This window comes from Mustela nivalis (genome assembly GCF_964662115.1).
Source record: "Mustela nivalis genome assembly, chromosome: 4".
In the NCBI taxonomy this organism is placed as follows: Eukaryota; Metazoa; Chordata; class Mammalia; order Carnivora; family Mustelidae; genus Mustela; species Mustela nivalis.
The window spans coordinates 64,039,207-64,061,764 of record NC_139023.1 but is presented as its reverse complement, the minus strand read 5'-3'; the positions used below and the strand labels follow the sequence as shown (position 1 = coordinate 64,061,764).

The window sequence follows — 22,558 nt, the reverse complement described above, 5'->3', positions numbered from 1 at the left end:
AATAAGGTACTTCTGGCTTCTGCCTCCTAAGTGTGTGCTAAGTGCCAGGCTGGGCCTGGCTTTTTACATGCTATCCCTGCCCTCCCCTTTGCCGCGGAGCGGGGGGGGGGGGGGGGGGGGGGGGCTGAGGGGGGCAGCGGAGAGATCCAGCCTTTAACACACCTCTCCTGTTCTGGACCTCTTGCCCCTCCCCCACCAAAGAGAAGCCAGATCCCCTCCCCTCCCAAGCCCCCTTCTCCAGCAGCCAGGATACAAGCCACCTAGTTACAAAGCAGTCACACACCTGAGCCTGAGTCCCCAGGGAGCAAAATCAGGAAGGCTCCTCTGATGCTCCCCACCCCCACCCAGGAACTCCAGCCCCACGGGCCCAACCCCTCCTCACTCCCTCCCACTCTGTACTCCTGCTGGGGTGGGTGCTGGGAGCCAGTGAGTCCCAAAGGTGCCGGTCCCACCCCTGACCCACCTCCCTCTTCCTTTTGCCACCCCCACATCCCCGCCTGACCCAAAAAGGGAAAATGACCCAGGGATTGGGTCAGCAGCTGATTCATCCCTTCAGCCAGTGGGGTGGGGGGCTTAATTGAGACAGTGGGGCTCTAGAGGATGACCTGAAATGCTCATGTGTTCCAGGAAATGTTGGGTTCCTAGTTACCTTTAGGTCCCTAAGTCAGAGCTTACAACACAAAGGCCGGGGGTTGGGGGGGGGTTGTCCACCAGGATGGGGAGTGATCAAGAGCTGGGGTCGCCCCTGGCTCTCAGGGACCATCTCCTAGGGCTCTTCAAGGGAGGGGGAAGCCTGCTACCTCCGGACAGGCACCATTCCCCCAACCCCCACTCCACCTAGCTCCCTGAGCGCCCCCTGCTGGCCTCCCGGACATCAACTTAACAGTCCCCCACCCTCCACCCAAGGATTCTAGTCTGACTGCAGGTGGCAGAAATGACCCGGTGGGGGACCGGCAGGGCCCTGGGCTCTGGACCAATCAGGTGCAGCCAGTGCTGTCCCCTGGATGCGCTGCCCCAGGATTCGGCTGGAGAAGCCATAGGGTGGTCCAATATGGTCAACCCCCACCCCTCCCTTCTCTGGCCGAATCCGCCCCGCCCCCACTCGCATCAGACCAGCAGGGCCAGAGAAAGGTAAAAGCGCCTGGAGCCCATGTTACATCCCTTTCCTGGGTAAGGAAGCTCAAAGATGCCCATCCCTCCACTCCCAAAGCATGCAGGGGTGCTGGCCCAATGCTGCCTCCTTGGAACTTTGCCCAAGAAAAGAACCGGGGGGGTGGGGGTCAGCCTCTGGAGAGACCTAAGTCAACACCGATGGCAGGGAGTAAGCGGAGAGTCCCATCTCTACTCCCCACACAACAGCCCCCCCCCAACAGCTGCCACCTCCCTGCTCTCTTTCCAAACTGGGGATAACCCACCAGGGCTGCTGGGAGACGACCCATGCCTGACCATTGGTCATCTGCCCTGGGCAAAAAGGAGGCTGAGGCAGCTCCCCAGGGAAGAATATGAGGGCCAACCTCCAAGAACCACAAAAAAAAAAAAAAAAAGGAAGGGACCGGTATCCAGAGGGATAGGAACCACAGCGCAGCGCTGGAGGAAGGAGGCACCCAGGACCCTAATAGATGTGGCCAGGGGTGGAGGAGCTCAACTTCCAGAGTACAGGGGAAGGTGGAGGGAGGGCGGGGAGTTTGCGGCCGCCGGCTGCGAGCGCGGCGTGGCGCCCAACTCCGTGGGTACGCAGTCCCTGCGCTTCCTGGTGCAGCCCCGGGTCGCACTAGGGGAATCCGGACAGGGGGTCCCAGAATCCCACGCCGAGCGGACCACGGAATACCTGGAGCTCGTGGAGCAAGCTCCAGGATAGACCACTAGCGGGGTCCGGGGCAGACCTGGGTGGAGAGGTTCCCGCAGTCAAAAACCCAGAACACAACGCTGAGCGGACCGGGTGGAGTCTGAGAGCGGTCCGGGCGCAACAACGAGTTGGGGCGGTCCTAAAGGACCGGGAGGGACCCTAGGTGACCAGGGTTCCGAAGCCTCGGGAGACACCCCCACCCCATAACCTGGGATCGGGAGGCCACTGGGGGCGCCTCCGAGGTGGCTCGGGGTCCCAGAACCCTGTGAGGTAGGGTCTTCACATATCTGGGGACCTCTCCCCCAAGAAACCCTTGGCCAGAGTCCGGTAGGGGCGCCGCCGAGGTGACTCGCGTCCCCAAGTCACCGAGAACGCACAGGGTGACCGCGGGGCGGTCCGGAAGTGGGGGCTCGAGGGGTCCGGGGCAGGGGCCGCGGGGGGCGCGCGGAGGTCACTTACGCTGCTGTTCTCGCCCGTCCAGTGCACCATCGCCTGGTTGTGCGTTGCGTCCCCCTTGAGCACGAACGACGTGCTGATGAGCGAGACCTGCGCCCGCGAAGCCGCTCCGGCCCCGGGAGCCGCCCGCGCCCAGCGCCCCTGGCCCGCGGCGGGGGCGCCGTCCTCGCTGGGACCTGGAGCGGGACCGAGCCCCGGGGCGCCGGGCTCCGCGCCGCGCGCCTGCCGGTCCTCGTCGCCGCCAGGCAGCGCGCGTCCCGCGGGCGGGCTCGCCGGTACCCGGGTCAGCAGCGCGCGGGGACCCAGGCGCCCGGGCTCGGGGGAGCGCCCCGCCGCCTCGCAGGCGGCCAGCAGCAGCAGCAGCAGCAGGAGCGGCCGCGAGCGCGGCGAGCGCGGCGGCGGCGGCGGCGCCCCCGGGCTCGGGGCTCTAGCTGCGGGGCCGGGGCCCTTCGGGGAGCGCGGGGGGCCCCGGGGCGCCATGGTCGCCGTGGGGCGGCGGCGGGGCGGGCGCGGGCGACGGAGACCGCGGCCGGGCGAGCGGGAGGGCGCTGGGAAGCGCGAGCGAGAGCGCAGAGAAAGGAGCCGGCGAGGGGAGGGAGCGGGCGGGAGGAGGGGACTCGCCGCTCCGCCGCCGCCCGCGCAGCCGAGGGCGCACCGCCACCTGCCGGCCGGCCCCGCGCCCGCCGAGCGAGCGCCCACCGGCTCAGGGCCTGAACCCAGGTCCCAGGGAGCGCCAAGCCCCAGACCCCTCTCCTCCTTTCCTCCCTTCCCCCTTCCTCCCCTGCTCCTGCCCTCCTCTCTGCCCTCATCCCTTCCTCCCTCCCTTTCCTCCTGTACTCACTGAGCACCTACTGGTGCCATGCACCGTTCCAGGCCCTGGGGGCACAGGGGTGAACCACTGCCAGGTGCCAGGCCCTGGATGACAGCCCGGGAGACCCGCCCCCCAGCGAACACCTTTAGGGACGAGAGAATTCCAGAGAGCCCGAACTAACACAGTGTGGAAGTGGGGAGGTGTTCTCTGTCAGGGGCCTCCGAAGAGTGAGCGGGCAGTGTAGACAGCACCTAGGGGCCTCTCTAGGCATTGCAAAGGCCCTGAGACTGCCCATGGCCCAACCAGGCAGTCTTTGAACGTGAGGGTAGGCACCTGGGTGCGGAAGCATTTAGAGGGGTGTGGGGACAAGGACCCATCCAGGGCACAGCCGGGCAGACCACAGAGAGCCAGAGCCCAGGAAGCCGCTACGGGAGGTCATGGGCTACTTTAGGCAGATTTCAATAGAACTTTGTTGTGCTCCACATAGGCCTTAGGGAAAATAGCAGGATAGGAGTGGGAACTTCACTGAGGCCAGACCAGCTTCGCATCCTGGGCCAGGCTGGGGGGTGGGGGGCAGGGGGCCGGCCTGTCTCCATCCTTCCCCCAGAGATCTCTACATCTGGTAAAAATCAGGAGGCCCTGTGCTACACCTGCCTCCCAGCTGGGTATCTTCACTCCAGAGAGAAAGAACCACGAATGAGGCAGAGGAGCAAAGCATCAAACATTTGGGAAGGGTGGAGACTATGGGTTCCCTCTGGCCCCCAAGAGGAGAAGCGCCCAGTGTCCTGTGTGCTGGTGCTGGCTCACCCCCCACCCCCACCCCAGGCTCAGCCGGAAGTCATATCCAATTACAGAGAGCGTCCCCAGGGCCATGGCTGTCTGTGCCCAGCCTCAAGAGGCGGGATGTGATGTGACCCCTGGAATGTGCCCTGGCCCTCCCCCTTCGTGGTGTCAATTCCCAACCTGTCAGACTCGAAATTTCCAGCTTAGGCCCGGGGTCCAGAAGGGATGCAGAAGCCATCAGCTGTGGGAACCCATGTTCTGGCCCAGGGAGCAGAAAGGAGCAGAACCCAGTCAGTGCAGGGCTGAGGGAGGCAAGCCTGGGAGCCCAGAAAGAAGCTTCAAACAAGGCACAGGGCAGACCGTGCCCTGGCGGGGAAAGCAGGGCCAGCTGTCCGGAAAGGGCTGGGTCGTGTCCCAGCTTTGACCTGGTGCCCCATCAGGCATTCCCCACACCCCGGTCCCCCACCGCCCCTCCCCAACCACACAGGCTCAGAGCTCTCTCCCATTTGTTCGCTTGTTTTAATAAAAGGGAGCCCCTAAGCATTGTCCCCAAGATAAACTGTGACAAGTGACTGAGCACCTACTCTGTTCTGGACACTATCCCTGGGGCCCGGGGCAGAGGGCGGGGGGGGGGGGGAGTCCCCGCTCCCGGGGTAGGAGGAGACGTTGCAGGTTATTGTAGGTAATTCTCATGACCAGGCTGTGGGGTGCATGTGATGGTCCCCTTTCCACAGTTGAGGAACCAGACTCCACCAGGCGGTAGCTGCCCGAGGTCCCCAGGCCAGAGCCGGTCAGAGACCAGATTCCAGCCCGGGTTTTCTGGCCCCTCGATGGCGTCCTTCCCACCGCCCCATGTGGTTACCTGTGGTCAGGGCACTGGGCTCACAGGCTCACTGCCCCTCAGAGGCTCAGACGGAGCCTCTCCACCACGGGCACGACCAGCCACTGTCGCAGGCTCACACGGAGGCCCACTTTGTTTGTGACTTGGTGAAGGTCCACGACCGCGTGGAAGGGGAGTCCAGACCTGGAAGGTGGGTGGAGTGGCAGACGCCTCACCGGGCTTCTTCCAGAACAGTCGGCTGGCTGCTTCTGCCCAGATAAGGCTGCAGGGCTTGTCGAAGGGCAGGACTGATCCGGCCCTTCTCTGAATCCAAAGCTCAGAGACGTGGGGACTCCCTGAGGTCACCAGGCTGTCGAACATTGCCCGGCGCGTGGACACGGTGACGAAGGAAATGGGTAAGTCCCCCCCCCCCCGGGGCCGGTGCAGAGCTCCCTTCCTTGTACAGACAGGTCCCAAGGAAGGCTCATTTCAGACAGGACTGAGGACCCAGGAGAAAATCATCGGATGGTCACCACATGGAGGGGGAGGAGTCACAAAGGGCCTAACTTTGAGCCCAGAAGGAGAAGCAGCAGAAGAGAAGGAGAGTGGGAAATGCGGTCCCAGAGGCCCTTGGAGCAGGAGAGCCACAGTCAAGTCCACGAGGGTGCCGGTGCTCGGGGGAGGCCGGCAGCGGGCCTGATTTGTATTCACAGGCTGGTGCAAAGTCGCTGGAAGGTTTTAAGTGGGGGAGTGAGGCCAGCGACATTTTGGAGCCGTGTCTCTGGCCACGGTGAGGACCAGTGCAGGAAGCCACTTAGGAGGCTCCTGTCCAGGTGGAGAGAGGCCGTAGGGGCTGGGCCCAGGCAGGCAGTGAGGGACTTGGGGAGGATGACGGAAGGAAGCCCACTCCAGCACCTGCTGGGCCTGTGCTCACCTTCACTGGTGACCGAGTCAGGAAAGCAGGGGACTTGGGTGCAGAAAGCAAAGAGAACAGGAGGCAGCCAGGGGCATGCTGCTGTAGAGAAGCGTGGGGAGATCACGGGGCAGCATTTGGGTGCCCCCCGGGGCGGCAGGGGGTGTGAAAGCTGGCAGAGGCCCCGTGTGTGCAGACACTGGGTCCGGCATCCGTGCTCCGGGTGTATGGGGTATCAAACGCGCTCCGGGTTTGTAAAGCCTGGTTGCTCACGACGGGAACATCCTAAGACGGGGAAAGCAGCCCCAGCCACCTCCCTCACTGCCTCCTCCTGCCAGGCTCCGGGGGGGGCACGGAGATCCAGACCCCCATCACGCCTGGCCCCTGCTTGTGGGGGGCCCCCAGTGGGATGGGGGAGACCCACGGTAGACCACACTGTCCGGGAAGAAAGAGTGGCTCGGACCCTATGTGGGGCTGAGGGAAGAAGGCTGCTCAGAGGGGGACACTCTTCAACTGATCCTTTAGGAAGCAGTCACAAAAATAATCAGAATTAGGACTTGAGCCTACTCTGGGCCCAGGATTGTTCCAGAAGGAAGACCTCACTGAACCTCACATCGATCTAACATACATCTATGTAGCACTTACACAGAGAGGCCACAGGTTTCCCCACGTTGAGGAGGAAGGTGAAGGCACACAGGGGTTCAGTAATTTCTCTGGCGGATTCAAAGGGACGCATCCTCATGTGCCAGCTAGGGTATCCTGTGGGAGACCTGTCCCCTCTCTGTATCTGTCATCGCCCCGCCAGCACTGCCCGGACTCGGTGGTTCTCTGCAGGTCATCCCCAGACCACAGCATCAGCTTTAATGGGAACTGGTTAGAAATGTGTGACTCCTGGACCCCACCCCAGACCCGCCGAACCAGAAACAAAGATGGGGGCCCCGGGGTCTGTGTTCTAAGGAGCCCCATGGTGGTTCCGACGCGTCCCCAGGTTTGAGAGCCATTGTGCTAACCCGGCGTTTCTAGGCCTGGGCTCTGTCTGAGAACCACGTGGGAGAACTTTAGAAAAATGCTGACTAGAAAAATGACTCCTGACCTCTGTGTCTAGGGCCCACTATCCAGCCCTCGCTAAACTCACTGGGAGTTCTGCGAGCGGCCAGAGCGTGCCATGGACCCCGTGGGGCTCCTTATGAGCATCCATGAATGACCAGATGCCAAGCGCCCGGCACATGGTTGGACCCAGGAAACGGAGCTTTCCCTGAGAGGTGAGTGGGGGCCCCCGTTGAACCCCAGCCCAAACCTTTTAGCTTCAAGATGCAGCCTGGGTTCCTCACCCCGCAGCAATGTCCCCCACCCAAAAAGGAGAAGTGCTTCTCCTCTCCAACTGTTAATCCGACCACTTACTCATTAAAAGTCTCAGGCTTTTTGAAATCAGCAAAGGTCTCTAGTGATAATATTTTAATGTGTCTTGATACATGTGACAAAGCTCAGCTTGGTCAAGGACTCCATGAGCAATGCTCTCGGGGACGCTGGGGGCACCAGCAGGAGGGAGACTGAGGGAAAAGGCTGTTGGGGGGCCAGACTCTACAGCAGGGAGCCTCTCCCCTGTGCTGTGCCCTTGGCCTGGCCTCCAGCAAAACTAAGAAATTTGCACCTGCTTAGTGGGGGGTGGGGAAACAGCCAGTGGGGGGTGGGGTGCTGCCAGATGTAGGGGAGCTGCCAGGTGAGGACAGTAAGGTACAGGCGTGGGGGGGCTGGGGAAGCTGCCAGGTTAGGAAGGGGGGGCTGTGGGGAGAGCTGTGGGGGTGCTGCCAGATGTTGGGGGAAAGCCACCAGGGGTAGGGGCCAAGGGTAAATTGCAGGGTTGGGGAGCTGCCGGGTGGGGGTGGTAAGGAAGCTGCCAGGTGTAGGGTGGGGGCTGTGATGTCTTGCAGAGACGTCTCCTAATGCCTTCCAGCAAATGACAAGGGGTTGGAGGGGACAGCTTGAGGGAGAAAGATCGTTATCCGGTTGTCATGGGGAAGGTGCCAAGTTGGTGGGGAGGTTGCTCAGGACATGCATTCAGGCCAGGGGCAGAAGTGTGACCCGGAGGCCAGAGAGAAATGTGTCTAGATGGAGAAGGAAGAAAAGGCCCCCCAGGGAGATGGTGGTCTGGCTGCTCTGATCCATAGAGGGAGGGAGATGGGGTGGAAGGCGGTGGCCCCTCTGGGGATGAGACACTCTAAGGGGAAGTGGGGTGTGGTCACTTCTTGGTGGGGGCAGGGATTCCTCTGGCCTGCAACCTGTAGCCACGGGCCAGCCCAGCCTGCATGTATGAGAGGCCCACCGAGCTGGAGGCTGGCTCCAGGGAGGGACGGGGATGGCAGCCGCTGCCTCCAGTCGCAGACCTCACAGGGCTGATGCAGTGTGACAGGCTCGTGTCCCCCTTCCTTTCGCCGGGTGTCCATGGAGCCCCATCACATGCCAACTCGAGGCTCCAGCTCTGCCCCAGTGACTTTGCAAAGTGCGGGCCCCCAAGCTGACTGGGGGATGGGCTTCATCATTATGTCCTTTTCCCGGAAGAAGAAATGGAGGCACAGCACGAAAAGGCAAAGAGGCTCGCCAGGGTTCCGTCCACAGCAATGGGAGGGATAGGCAGGGGGCACCCTCCTCTCAGCCTCACCTTCCGCTTGCATCAATCTTTCCCCAACCCTGGGAGGCTGGGACGGGGCTGGACTCATTATCATCTCCACTGACATCCACTGAGACCAGGGTTCCCAGAATGACAGTGGCCCCCCCAACCCCTGTGGCAGGTAGGCACAGGCCAGGGGGCCAGCCCCAAGCCCCACTGCTCCCCAACTGTGTACATACATAAAGCACTATGGGGACAGGAAGCGGGACAGTGACCGGCTCTGACCATCACAGGCCCACTGCTGAGAAGTGAGCCCTCAGCTCCTTGGAGCTTTCTGGTACTTGATCATCAGGGAAGACCCTGGAAAGTGGCCCCTGTGGGCCCTGGGAGAAGGGATTCCCCATCAGTCAGGAGGGGCCAAAGCCCGCTTTGGTCACTCCAGCAGGCAGGGCAGAGGAGAGGAGGGCTAGACCTAAGAGGGACATGCAACACCAGAAATGGTCCCTGGGGATTCCTGGGAGCTGGGAAAGAGGGTAGGGGCCCAGAGTCTCTGCATGGAGGCCAAATGCAGAGGGCGTGGCCCAGGAGGGGCCCAGTACACATCTGTGAGGGACATGGGGGAGGGGAGGGGCATAGTCAGCCCTGGTGGGCCCTGCTTCTCCTCAGACTCGCCCTCCAGGCTGAAGGCCATGGTCTGTGTGTGACAGGTGCGTGCTGGGGGGTGATGAGCTCACAGTGGGGGTCAGGCTGGGGCCTGAAGGCTGACTCCCTGCATAAGTCACCGAGTGTCTTTGTGCCTCAGTCTCCCCACATCCACTGAGAACAGTCACAGCCCGAGTCCCAGGCTGTCAAGCAGAGGGAGAAGTGTCTCTACAGAGCTCAGAAGAGCACCTGGACTGCACTGATGGAAGGTCGTCACGTGGGAGAGTAACAGAATGACCCACTATAGATCCGTCTGTGTGACGCACACCTCTGAGGTGATGGTCCACGACCTTCCCCTCGGAAGTCTTCTGCCATCCCCCAAGTGCCTGGCTGGGGTGCGACATATCTTCATTCAAAGGGAGAGGTCCCAGGGGGCTGATTAGTAACCACCGATGCTGGTGGGCAGGGGACCAGACAGCAGTGCTAATTCCCCAGCAAGCACGTGCCTCTGTCTCTGGCAGCCGTGTGCACTGGATCTCAGTTTCCCACCTGTAAAATGAGGGGAAGAACAACATTATGACTTCTCCAGGACATGAGCTCCAGGAGGCACTCCCCAGAAGCGCCTCTGTGGTCTAAGCCCTACAGCTGGCTGACCACCCCTCTCACGGGCTCATGTGCGTAAGGAATGGAAAAGCTCTGCAATTTAACCGTCTGTTTGACATTGACAAATTCAGTTTCTCCCCCAACTTCTTGACCCTGTAGTTCTTTCCTCCTGCTTACCGCCACGAGCACCCTGGAGAATGCAGGTTATTATGGAAATATGTGCTGAGTACGGCGGAAGGAAGAAGGGAGAATTCATTCTGCCTGAGGTGCTGGCAAAGAGAAGAATACATTTGAGCAGGTCTTGAATGATGAGCCGGGACCCAGGTGAAGTAAAACACAAAGTGTAGGACCTGCAAGGGACAAAGGACAAAGGTCCCCTGCCCACACAGGGAGGACCCAGCAGCCTGGCCACTCTGGACAAGAACCATAAGATTTGGGGGGAAGCCAGGCCCAGAAGCTCCAGGCTTGTGCCTTCTCCCAAGGTGAAAGAGAACCTTCCAGGGCTTTCAAGAACAGGAACAGCACAATGAGATTTGTTTCAGAATGATAATTCTGGCAGCTCCGGAAAACCAGAGCTTGGAAAAGAGACAGGGAGGCCGGCAGGGGCCACGGCATCAGTCCAGGGCAGAGAAGACAAGATGCGAGCAAGCACAATGGGGAGAAGGAAGAAGAGGGAGGCCCATCCCGTGCAAGTCTCTCTAGGGAGACTCAGAAGCATCTGGGACAACATGACGCCACTGCATGGTTAGGGCACAAATTTGAAGCAGGTGAATGCTCAGCTTTGGATGTGTTGCTTCCAAAGTGTCTGTGGGACATCCAGGAGCCATCAGTCAGGCTAGACTAGGCTGGGCCACAGTAACAAATGAACCCCAAATCCCAGTGGGATAAATAATCCAAGGAAGGCACACTGTACTCATTCACAAAGCCTGATGCAGTTCAGGTGTCTCCCCCTCCTGTGGCTCTGCCAGCTGGACCATCTAGCCTTCAAGGTCACAGTGGCAGAAGAGGAAGCCAAAGAACCACATGGGATATTTTGTGGGGTTGGACCTGGGAGTCACCTCCACTGTCACTCATGTCCCATCGGCCAGGGCCTGGGTTCATGTCCTGACCCACCTATAAGGGAGCCTGGCAGACACAGGAGCACAGGGACATTTGGTGGCACACCAGCAGGGAGGCTCCAGAGGCCTTTGGAAATGGTGCCCGGGACAGAATCAAAGCTTGGGACACAGATTTGGACATGACTGTGGAATGAGATCACCTGGCGGGGGATGGAGGAAGGAAGAGAGAAAGATGAGATACAAAATTCCATTAATCCCTCTGAGGTTGTATTTAGGAATTCCCAGAGGATGACTCAAGATGTAGTCCAAAAGTTCACTTCCAAATATCCACTTATTTGTTGTCATGTGGTCCAAGCCTCCAGAGTCTTTCTTGCATTTTTCAGTTTCCAGATGGCACTTTGGAATGGCACAGGCAGCCGCAAGCAGCTGGCACGTGTCTAAGTACCAAACCGTTCTGCAAGGTTCCCTCCACGAAAGGCCAAGGGCCTCAGACTTACAGACTTGTCTGGAGGAGGAGTTTCCAGAGCCTTCCATTTTAATGACTATTTTGAAAGACAACTCACAGTATGGCTGCCTTTGAGATTCATTTCAGAAATCAAAATTTTTGCTACCAAACTATTAAATATGACAGCTTCTTTTTTTTTATATTTTATTTATTTGACAGACAGAGATCACAAGTAAGCAGAGAGAGAGGAGGGGAAGCAGGGTCCCCACCGAGCAGAGAGTCCGATGTGGGGCTTGATCCCAGGACCCTGGGATCATGACCTGAACCTAAGGCAGAGGCTTTTACCCACTGAGCCACCCAGGTACCCCTTCTTTTTTTGTTTAAATACTTACAGACTTAAAATGTTTTCACAAATAAAATTTGCCACAAATAACTATTATAAATCACGTTTTGAGGGATTTTAGCTTGGAGGTTAATTAAAACTCATTGTTTTCCCTTGAAAGGGATATTGCTTTAGTTAAGACCAACAGAGAAGCATGGGATACTTCTTCAACACGGATCTTGCCCTTTCCTGAGGCTAGTGTCCCACTCTGAGACTACGAGAGGGTCATAACACTGGAACTATGTCAGTTTTTGTTTTCTACTTAGCCTCAGAGCACAGCACAGTGCTGGGCACACAGTAGGTACTTAATAAGTATTGAATGAGTGTATGGACTGGAGGAAGAACAGAGAATGGATAGAAGGAAGGAAGGATAATGGATGGATGGAAAGATAATGATGGATGGATGGATGGATGGATGGATGGATGGATGGATGGATAGAATGAAGGATAATGGATGGGTGGATAGATAGAGGATGATGGATGGGTGGAAAGAAGATGGATGGATGGGTAGAAGGAAGGAAGGATAATGGATGAATGGAAAAAATATGGATGGATGGAAAAAAGATGGATGGATGGATGGATGGATGGATGGGTGGAAGGAAGAATAATGGATGGATGGATGGTGGATGATGGATGGATGGAAAGAAGATGGATGGATGGTTGGTAGGAATGATAATGGATGGATGGATAGATGATAAATGGATGGAAAGAAGATGGATGGAAGGGTAGAAGGAAGGGAAGATAATGGATGGGTGGAAGGATAATAGATGGAGGATGGATGATGGCTGGGTGGATGGATGGATCAATGGATGGATGGATGGCTCTGCCATCCTGAAAACTCCTAGGGATTTGAACTTCTAAACAACAACTGCTGAAGCAATTTGGAAGAAGGGAAAGAGCACTGGACTGGGAGTCAGGCGGGCCGGGTTCCAGTGTCAACACTCTACTGACTGAGCTTCAAGAACTTGGGAAAAATCCCCTTCTCTGTGGGCACTTCCATTTTCCTTCTTTAGCAAAGAAGGTAAATAAATTGCTAAATAAATTCTCATCTACCCCAACCAACCTCTACAGCCTCATATATAGCCACTTCTTCCTCTCTCTATCCTTCCAAGCACCCTCAGCTCTGCCCCATGTCCCTAGTCACAAATGCACTCTGGGGAGTTAATACCTTGATGTGTGGCCAAGTGAGCGGGTTGGCAAATACTCTTTCCAAAAATCAATTATAAAACTGCACAAATTAACAAAAGCAGACATTTCCACATGCTGGAAATCATCCAAGAGCATGCAACCATTTATGAAGTGTTCATGCTTAAAAACTGCTGCATTTCAGGTAGAAACAGTGAGTCTGGAGCATGCTGGCCCCAGGCTGCTCCCAAAGCACCCTCCCAGCTGGGGAGACTCAGAGACTCTGTAGGGAAGGGCACAGCAGGTGCAATGCCATGGCTGAAGGGACTCACTCAATTTGGATCAATGGGTGACACCCCTGCCTAGTAGCAGCGACAATGGAAATGATCATCTTGAAGGTTGTATAGAATGACTGAGACTGTGTGCCTCTGAAAATGGCCCAAGCCAGCCACAGACTCCTAGATGATCCCAAGGCCATGTGTACTCACATAGGAAACACGAGCAGCCCAGTGAAAAGCAAAAGCCAGGCAGATTTGAAAATGCCTAAATTTTAAATGTGCTCCACTACCCACACAAAGGTCTTTGATATCAGATAGAAGGTTTACTAATTCAAGGTATTTGAGAATACCTCTGATCAAATACTGGCTGATCTCTAAGCAAGGCAGACAGAAGGGTGCAAAAGCTATAAGTTAAAAATAAAAATTAAGCCCTTTTGACTCCCTGAGCAGCGCCATGGTGGTCAGCAAGAACAAGCACCTTACAAAAGGCGGCAAAAAGGGAGCCAAGAAGAAAGTGGTTGATCCATTTTCTAAGAAAGATTGGTATGATGTGAAAGCATCAGCTATGTTCAATATAAAAAATATTGGAAAAACATTAGTCACAAGAACTCAAGGAACCAAAATCGCTTCTGATGGCCTCAAGGGTCGTGTATTTGAAGTGAGTCTTGCTGATCTGCAGAATAATCAAGTTGCATTTAGAAAATTCAAGCTAATTATTGAGGATGTCCAGGGCAAAAACTGCCTGACCAATTTCCATGGCATGGATCTTACCCGGGACAAAATGTGCTCCATGGTCAAAAAATGGCAGACCATGATTGAAGCTCATGTTGATGTCAAGACTACCGATGGTTATTTGCTTCATCTATTTTGTGTTGGTTTTACTAAAAAACGCAATAATCAGATTCAGAAGACCTCTTACGCTCAGCATCAACAGGTCCGCCAAATTCGGAAAAAGATGATGGAGATCATGACCCGAGAGGTTCAGACAAATGACTTGAAAGAAGTGGTCAATAAATTGATTCTAGACAGCATTGGAAAAGATATAGAAAAAGCTTGTCAGTCTATTTAACCACTCCATGATGTCTTCGTTAGAAAAGTACAAATGCTGAAGAAGCCCAAGTTTGAATTGGGAAAGCTCATGGAGCTTCATGGTGAAGTAGTTCTGGAAAAGCTACTGGGGATGAGACCGGTGCTAAAGTGGAACGAGCTGATGGATATGAGCCACCAGTCCAGGAATCTGTTTAAAATTCAGACATTCAATGGTGACAAATAAAAAATCTTATTTGTGATGTTTAAAAAAATAAAATAAATAAAATTAAAATTAAAATTAAAAAAAAAATCACCAGCAACTACACACAGCAAGGGAGATAGATTTCAAAGATTTAGCCCAGGTAAGCTACTTCAAAAAGCAAACAAATGAATAAGAAAAATCAGAAATAATCTCTGAAAGAGAAGAAAAATCCAGAATCAATGCAATAGATTGAAAAACGTCATTTTTAACAACAACAAAAAAAAAAAATGTGAGAAGTACAAAGAAACAGGGAAATATGACCTATAGTTGGAGGAAGAAAAAAGCATTCTTCCATCTTCAGGGGACCCCAGAAGTTGGATTTGGTAGTGAAAGACTTCAAAGCAGCTGTTTTATACACACACACACACACACACACACACACCCAAAGAATTAAAGGGAAGCATGACAATAAGAAATCAACAAATGGCAATTCTCAGAAAGGAAAAAGAAATAATGTATCAAATGGAAAGTCTGGAGTTGAACACAATAATGAGGAAAGTTCACTGGAGAGGCTCAGTGGCATACTTGACATAGCACAAGAATGCATGAACTTGAAGACAGAGTAATGAAAAATTTATACACTGCGAAGAACAGAGAGAAAACTATGAGCAACAATGAACACAGCTTCAAAGACACATAGAACAACATCAAGCACAACTGCACGTATAATGTGAGTCACAAAAGAGAGGTAGAAAAGGGTTAAGAAATAAACCATGAGGAATAATGGCCAATATGTTTCCAGATTGATGAAACACTTTAAATCAAACATCCAAGAAACTAAACAAAGAGATATACAGCTATACATACTATAATCGAACTGTTGAAAGACAAAGAGAAAACCATGAAAGCAGGAGAAAACCAAAACTTCATATATTATGAACAATACAATTAACAGATAGCTTTTCATTAAAAGAGGAAAAAAAAAGAACAGCAGAAGGCAGTGGAATGACACATTCAAAGTGCTCAAACTGGAAAAAAAAAAAAAAACTTAAAAAATCCAGCAAAACTATCCTCCAAAACTAAAGATGAAATAAAGATATTCTCAGATAAACAAAGATCAATAATGTATTGTTAGCAAAGTTGCCTTGTGAGAAATACTAAAGGGAAGTCCATTAGGCTGAAAGGAATAGGCACCCGATGATAACTTAAATCCACGAGAAGAAATAAAAAACAGCAGAAATGGTAAATATGAGAGTCAATATGAAATACTCGATAAATATATTTTTCTTAATTTTTCTCTTAAATTCTTTAAAAGACCTAAGTGGTAATTACAATTTTCTACTCTTGGGTTTATAGCATTAAAAGACACGAGATGTATGGCAGTGACAGCACAAGGGAGGGGGAAGGATGGAGTGCACTTTCCACAGAAGGAAGCTAGTGCTAATTTGAAGTGGACTGAGACAAGCTCAAATGTATTTTTGCAGTTCCTAGAACAAACCTAAGAAAATCATCCACAGTATATGGTTTTTTACAAGAGAAATTAAAAGGGGACACTAAAAACATTTACTTAGCATAAAGGAAAACAGTAAAGGAGAATCAGAAGAACAAGACAACAACAATAAAAAAAAAAAAACCCTCAGGAGACATGGAGAAAACAGCACAAGGGAAAAAGTCAATATCATGTAATAGAAATTTTAATTTAATTACTTAAGGTCAAATAATTTAATTTATAGTTAAATGTGAATAGTCTATGCACTTAAATAAAAAGACAGAGATTGTCAGACTGAACAAATAAGCAAGATATGAATGCACACTGGCTACAAGAGACAAATCTCAGATTCAAAGATGCAAACTAGTGGGTTGAAAGTAAAAGGATGGGACAAAGATACACTGTGAAAACAACCACAGTAGGAAAGCCGGGAGTGACGACTTTGATATCAAATGAAACAAATGTTAAGAAATATTCCTAGAGGCAAAGAGGGACATTTTATAATGATAGAAGGGCAGATCTATTGGGAAAATATAAAAATTATAAATGTACACACAGCTCATACTAGAGCCTTGAAATACATGAAGCAAAAACTAAACTCCTTAAAAGGAGAAAGAGACAACTAGGCAACAGCATCAGAAGAGGTATTGATACCCCACTCCTGATGGCTAGGAGAACAACTAGATTTTAAAAATCAGCAAAGATGCTAAAGACTGGAGGACACTTCCAATCATATAACCTAGTGGACCCAGTGACTTTGCATCACACTTTCTTTCCAAGCACACATGGAACATTCTCCAGGACACACCATGTGCCAGGCCATAAAATGATCCTCAATAAATGTGAAAAGCCTAAATTCACAGGAAGCATGATCTCTGACCACAATGGAATTCAATTAGATATTAACAACAGAAATACAGATGAAAGCCCAAAATATTTCAAAATTGCACAACATGCTTCTGAGTAACTCAAGGGTCAAGGAAGAAATCACAAGAGAATAGAGAATATTTTGAAGTGGGTGAAAATCCCTGCAATGTACAAAAATGCATGGCGTGCAGTCAACACCACGCCTAGCGCAGAGTTTGTAACTTCAAATGCCTACATTAGAAAAAAGAATGTTCTTAAATAATCAAAGCTTTCACCTAAAGCAGCTAGAAAACAAAGAGCAAACTAAGCCCAAAGCAAGCAGAAGAAAGCAAATAAGAAATATGAGACCATACATCCATGAGATAGGAAACAGAAAAGCAAGAGAGAAAATCAACAAAACCAAATGCTGGTACTTTAAAAAGGTGAAAAAAGGGGTGCCTGTGTGGCTCAGTGGGTTAAAGCCTCTGCCTTTGGCTCAGATCATGATCCCAGGTTCCTGGGATCGAGCCCCACATCGGGCTCTCTGCTCAGCAGTGAGCCTGCTTCCCTTCTTCTCTCTCTGCCTGCCTCTCTGCCTCCTTGTGATCTCTGCCTGTCAAATAAATAAATAAAATCTTTTAAAAAAAAGAAAAGAAAAGAAAGGTTCAGACCCATTTGGCTTCATTGGTGAATTCTACCATTTAAAGAAAAAAGAAAACAAAACCAATCTTGCACAAACTTTCTCAGGAAATGGAAGGGGTAATACTTCCCAATTCATTTATTCCTTGTTAAATTGAAACAAAAATCCTTAATAAAATATAAGCAAATAGAGTCCATCAAAATGGAAAAATTATTCCTCACCATAACCCAATGAGATCTAACCCAAGAAAGCAAGGTTGGTTTAATATCCATGTATTAATTAATGCATGTAGTATATTAATAGACAAACGAGAGGGAAATCACATTATTATGTTGCAGAAAAAGCATTTGAAAAAATTCAGTATCCACTGATGATAAAATTTCTTTGCAAATGAGAAAAAGAAAGACACTTCTCAGACCAGCTGAGGACAATGCAAATATCCACAGCTCCAGCTACCATTGTGCATGTTGGTGAAAGACAAACAAGGCTTCCCCCCTGAGATTAGAAAGAACCAAGCATGTCTTCTCTTACCACTTTTATTCACAGATTCTCATCAGGGCAATAAGGCAAAGCAAATCGCTGAAAGCATCCAGATTCAAAGACATCCAACTACCTTTGTTCACAAATGACATGATTCTTTGTGGAGAAAATCCCCAGAGACCCATAAAAACACTATAGAACCAATAAACAAATTTAGCAAGACCACATGATACAAGATCAATAGATAAAAATCAACTCTATTTGTATATGTTAGCAATAAAAATCCAAAAATGAAATTAACAATTCTATTCACAATAGCAACAGATAGAGTAAAATGCTTGGGAATAATTTTAACAAAAGAAGTCATGACCTACCCTGAAGTCTACAAATGTCACTGTGGGAAATTAAAGATGATATAACTAAATGCAGAAACATTCCATGTTCGTGGATTGGAAGACTCAATATTGGAAAGATGGCAGTTCTCCACAAATCGATCTTTAAGTTGAACGTAATCCTCACCAAAATCCTATTGGGCTTTTTATTTTTTTCTTTTAATTTTATTTATTTATTTGACAGAGATTACAAGTAGGCAGAGAGGCAGGCAGAGAGAGAGAGAGAGAGAGGGAAGCAGGCTCCCCGCTGAGCAGAGAGCCCGATGCGGGACTTGATCCCAGGACCCCGAGATCATGACCTGATCCGAAGGCAGCGGCTTAACCCACTGAGCCACCCAGGTGCCCCCCCATTGGGCTTTTTAGTAGAAATTGGCAAGCTGATCCCAAATTTTATATGGAAATGCAAAAGAACTAGAATTGCCCAAACAATGTTTAAATAGAAGAACAGGGGCACCTGGATGGCTCAGTCAGTTAAGCATCTGACTCTTGATTTCGGGTCAGGTCATGACCCCAGAGTTGTGAGATCAAGCCCCGCCCACATCAGGCTCCACACTCAGTGTGGAGTCTGCTTAAGATTTTCTTTCCCTCTTCCTCTGTCACCCCCCCCATAAACAAATAGATAAATAAAATCTTTTTTTAAAAAAATTGAAAAAGAACAAAGTTGGAAGATTTACACTACCCGATCTCAAATTTACAGCCAAGATTCAGTAATCAAAACAGGGAGGCATCTGTGGGGGGACAGATGTATAGACCAATAGAACAGAATGAAGCATCCAGGAACAAAACCTTACAGGTAAGGATAATGGATGGTTGACAAAGGTGGAAGACAGTTCAATGGGGGTGAAGGAAAGCCTTAGATCCAGAATATACAAACAACTTAAAACTTAAGAGGGGAGAGAAGCCACGGGAAAATGGGCAAAAGAAGTGAACAAACATTCCACCAAGGAAGACAGACAAATAAATGGTCAAGCATATGAAAGTATGTTCAACACCATTAGTCACGGAGAACATTCAAAACACAGGGATATACTACTGTACCCCCACTCAGGAGGCCACAACAAAGAACAGGTGGAAAGGACAAAGAGCCAAACCATGCACACCACTGTGGGAAAGTCCAGTGGCACCGCCACTCTGGAGACAAGATGATGATTTCTGAGAAAGTTCATGTGAGCCCCACCCAAACCTCAACATCATGGAGTTTCACTCTCCTCATCGGTGAAATCAACTCAAAAATAGCAGTGCCCACTTCATGGGAGAGTGTGTCCACTCTTCCCAAGAATCCATCCGAGAGATCCAGAACCACCCAACCCAGGCTGGGTGACCAGCGGTCAAGGGATGGTTGCACAGATCTGTAGGTGTGCTGGAAGTTACAAAGTGGCTTCCAACAGGTGGATTTTATGATGTATGAACTGTACCTCAGTAAGTCTGTTTTTAAGACAGAAAGAAACATGTTTCAGTGGGGTTTTCATTTTTCATCCTTCATGAATGCACCTACCAGGTCTTGAGCACCTCTGCTATGCCCCTTGGGCCAGCTGCTGGAACCAGGTGAAACAGCAGGTGACTGAGAGGTGAGCGTTACTCACCTTGCCCTCATCACCCTCACCAGCCCCACAACATCCCTGTGAGATGGGTGCTGCTCTCCTCATTCCCATTGTGTGGATGGAGAGACTGAAGCTCAGAGAGGCTGTACCCATTATGTAAAGTAAAGGGGTAAAGGTCAGGGTCAAGCCCAGACCACACTCCCACCTCCTTTGCCTCTGACCTCAAGGAGATTATCATCCTCCCTCTTCTCCCCTTGTTTGGGCCCAGGTTGTCACTGCAGAGCCAGACTAAAAGCCTCTACCCTTGGGAGGTCCCTATCTTCCCACTGAGTGACAGACCCCCATTCTGCTCCTTGTGCCTTTGCTCACACGCTCCCTCACCGGGCATGCAGAGCCAGATTTCCACTCTCACAGCCTCCTGCCCTGAGCTTCCTCTTTCCCTACAGCACAGCTCCCACTCGGAGGAGCACACCTTCATGCCTTGGCCTGATTCTTGGGGTACCTGTCCTCCCTGCCCCACCAGACCTTGAGGCCTGGTCTATGGAGTGGGGTCTGTAATGGGATGACTCATGTCCTTACAAAAGTCATGTCCAAGTCCTAACTTCCAGAACCTGTGTATATGACTTACTGGGGAAAAGGGTCTTTGCAAAGGGACTTAGTCAAAGATCTCGAGATGAAGTCTTCCAAGATTTAGGATGGGCATGAAGTCCAATGACTGATCTCCTTATAATAGAAGAGAAGACCAGAGAGGAAGACCATGTGAAGAGATAGGCAGAGATATGGTGACACCTCTACAAGTCAGGGAACACCAAGGATTCCCAGAAACCTCCAGAAGCTAGGAGAGACACCTGAACAGATTTCCCCTTCACAGCCAACACTGCCAACACCTTGATTTTGGACTTCTGACTTCCAAAACTGACAGCATAACTTTCTGATGTTTCAAGCCACCCAGTTTGTGGTCATTTGTTATGGCAACCACAGAAAACTCAAGTGGTGTGGAAGTGGGGTGGTGAAGCCTGGGTGGCTCAGTTGGTTGGACATCCAACTCTTGATTTCAGTTCAGGTCACAATCTCAGGGTTGTGAGATCAAGTCCCACATTGGTCTCTGCACTGACCGTGGAGCCTGCTTCAGATATTTTCTCTCCTTCTCCCTCTGTCCCTCCCCCTGCTCTCTCTTGCTCTCTCTCAAAACAAAACAAAACAAACAAACAAAAAACAGGGACACCGGGGTGACTCAGTTGGTTAAGCTTCTGCCTTTGGCTCAGGTCATGATCCCAGGGTCCTAGGATTAAGTCCCATATCAGGCTCCTTGCTCAGCAGGGAGCCTGCTTCTCTCTCTGTCTCTGTCTGCCATTCTGCTTGCTTGTGCTCTCGCTCTCTCTCTCTCTCTCTCTTTCTGACAAATAAATAAATAAATAAAACCAATAAATACAAAAATAAAATTCACACAGGGTCCATGCCCCAGGCACCGTACCACCCGTCCCAGCACAGGACTGGCCCCATCTGGATGAACCAGATTCGTGTCTGAGTCAAAACCTCCTTGTGTCTCTGATTTGTCACCTGGAGCCCCTCCCTGACATGCCGGCTGAGAATCGGTTTTATCTTTTCTAGAAACCCTGAGGTCTCATCAGTGATCCACAGGACAATCTACCCTTCTTCACAGCAAGCATCTCGCCATGTTTAGAGCAAGAGGCTCTAGTCATTCCTATAAAACCAGAACAGGAGAGAAACCACTTAGAACGAATCCTCTGAGATCAAAAACCAAATGTCCTGGTACATATCAGGGACAAGTGGGAAAGGACACACACTGAGCAAAAACCGAGATGCAGGAGGGCTTTCAGAACTGAACATTCTCCTCTGTGCTCTGGGGGCAGGTGATACAGGTGTATGCAGGCTAAGAAAGCACAGAGTTGTGTCCTCACCATCTGCACCCTTCTGAGTGTATATGTGTTAGGGCCACAGAAATTTTACAGGTGGGGCCAAGAATTACAAACATCAACTTATTTTACCCTAATGAAACGAAACTTGAGATATAATTGGAGCAAAGTGCTGACATTTAGGACTAGCCAAATATAAGTCAAGGCTTACATGGATGAGTTTCCTGGGGTGATTTTTCCAACAAGTCCTGTGAGAGCACAATACAACATCCCTCATGTTATGTTCCCTTGACAGCCCCACTGCAATGCCAAATTTATGTGTTCTCTTGACTTGGCCCAGATAACTGGTTAAACATTCTTTGCAAGTGGGTCTGTGAGGGAGTTTCCACCTGGATTGGCAGACTGGGGAAAACAGATGCATGGGCCTCATCCAATGTAAGGGAGACCCAGACAGAACAAACAGGCAAAGGAAGGGCCCATCCATTCTCCACGCTTGGGCTGGGACACTGATACCCACGACCAGTCTCCCCATGCTCAGAACCACAGACCCGACTGAATGTACACCACCAGCTCTCAGGCCTGCCTCCAAACCACACCGCCAGCCTCCCTGGCTCTCCAAACCATCCATGTAAGCCAACATCTAGAATGAGATCTATTGTGAGGACGTGGCTTGCGTGGTTATTGCCCCAGATGTATCTTCCGGTTGACTCAGCTTCTCTGGAGAACCCTGGCTGATTGAACCAGTACAGAGTGTTCTTTCACAACCACATTTGGTCATTCTCTTGGGGAGCCCGCCTGCCTCGTGCTCACCTCATGGAGTCCTCGTTCCTCACCCGCTCCTCGCCTGACACCACAGGCCTGGCTGGTCCACTGCCTGTGACCCCTGCAGCTCTCTGGCTCACCTGGAAAATGTCACCAAAATCTGCCCCATGTTGGGAGACACAGCTTCTCCTGCTGTCTGTCTACACTGTGTTGGCCTGATTCAGGAAGGGTCCCGCCATCTGGGGGACACTGGCCAATGCAAGTGTCAGACACAGACATAGGCCAGACCCCTGACAAGTGACAGGTGTCTCCATGTCAGACAGGATGGTGGTGGCTACGGGCCACTCTGTGCGGTCAGTCGTACTAGACCCCAGGGCAGCCCTCAAAAAACCCCAGCTTGGGGTCTTCAAACAATTCATTTTCTTTCACTTCTGAAGGCCAGAAGTCCAAAATTAAGGGGCTGGTGGGGTGGACCCCTTCGGAGGGCTCCAGGGCAGATTCCTGGTCTTTTCCCACTTGTAGGGGTGCCG

General features: G+C 51.4%; 1 protein-coding gene, 1 long non-coding RNA gene and 1 pseudogene across 4 annotated transcripts in view; 1 reads left to right on the top strand and 2 right to left on the bottom strand.

Annotated features, from left to right (window-relative positions):
* Positions 1-2,926, bottom strand: part of SORCS2 (sortilin related VPS10 domain containing receptor 2) — a 423,267-nt gene extending 420,341 nt beyond the window's left edge. For both annotated transcript variants that reach the window (XM_082727495.1, XM_082727496.1), the window contains exon 1: positions 2,306-2,926. In XM_082727495.1, the coding sequence (XP_082583621.1) occupies positions 2,306-2,782 (477 nt within the window). In that variant the 5' untranslated portion in view covers positions 2,783-2,926. The remainder of the gene's footprint in view (positions 1-2,305) is intronic.
* Positions 2,927-7,048: 4,122 nt separating this feature from the next.
* LOC309863063 overlaps positions 7,049-22,558 on the bottom strand; it is a 71,162-nt gene continuing 55,652 nt past the window's right edge. Inside the window, exon 5 of the long non-coding RNA XR_014310872.1 lies at positions 7,049-9,428. This is a non-coding gene — a long non-coding RNA (uncharacterized lncRNA). The remainder of the gene's footprint in view (positions 9,429-22,558) is intronic.
* Positions 13,200-14,109, top strand: LOC309863057 (small ribosomal subunit protein eS1 pseudogene; annotated as a pseudogene). The gene has a single exon. The product of its transcript is annotated as a small ribosomal subunit protein eS1 pseudogene (transcript).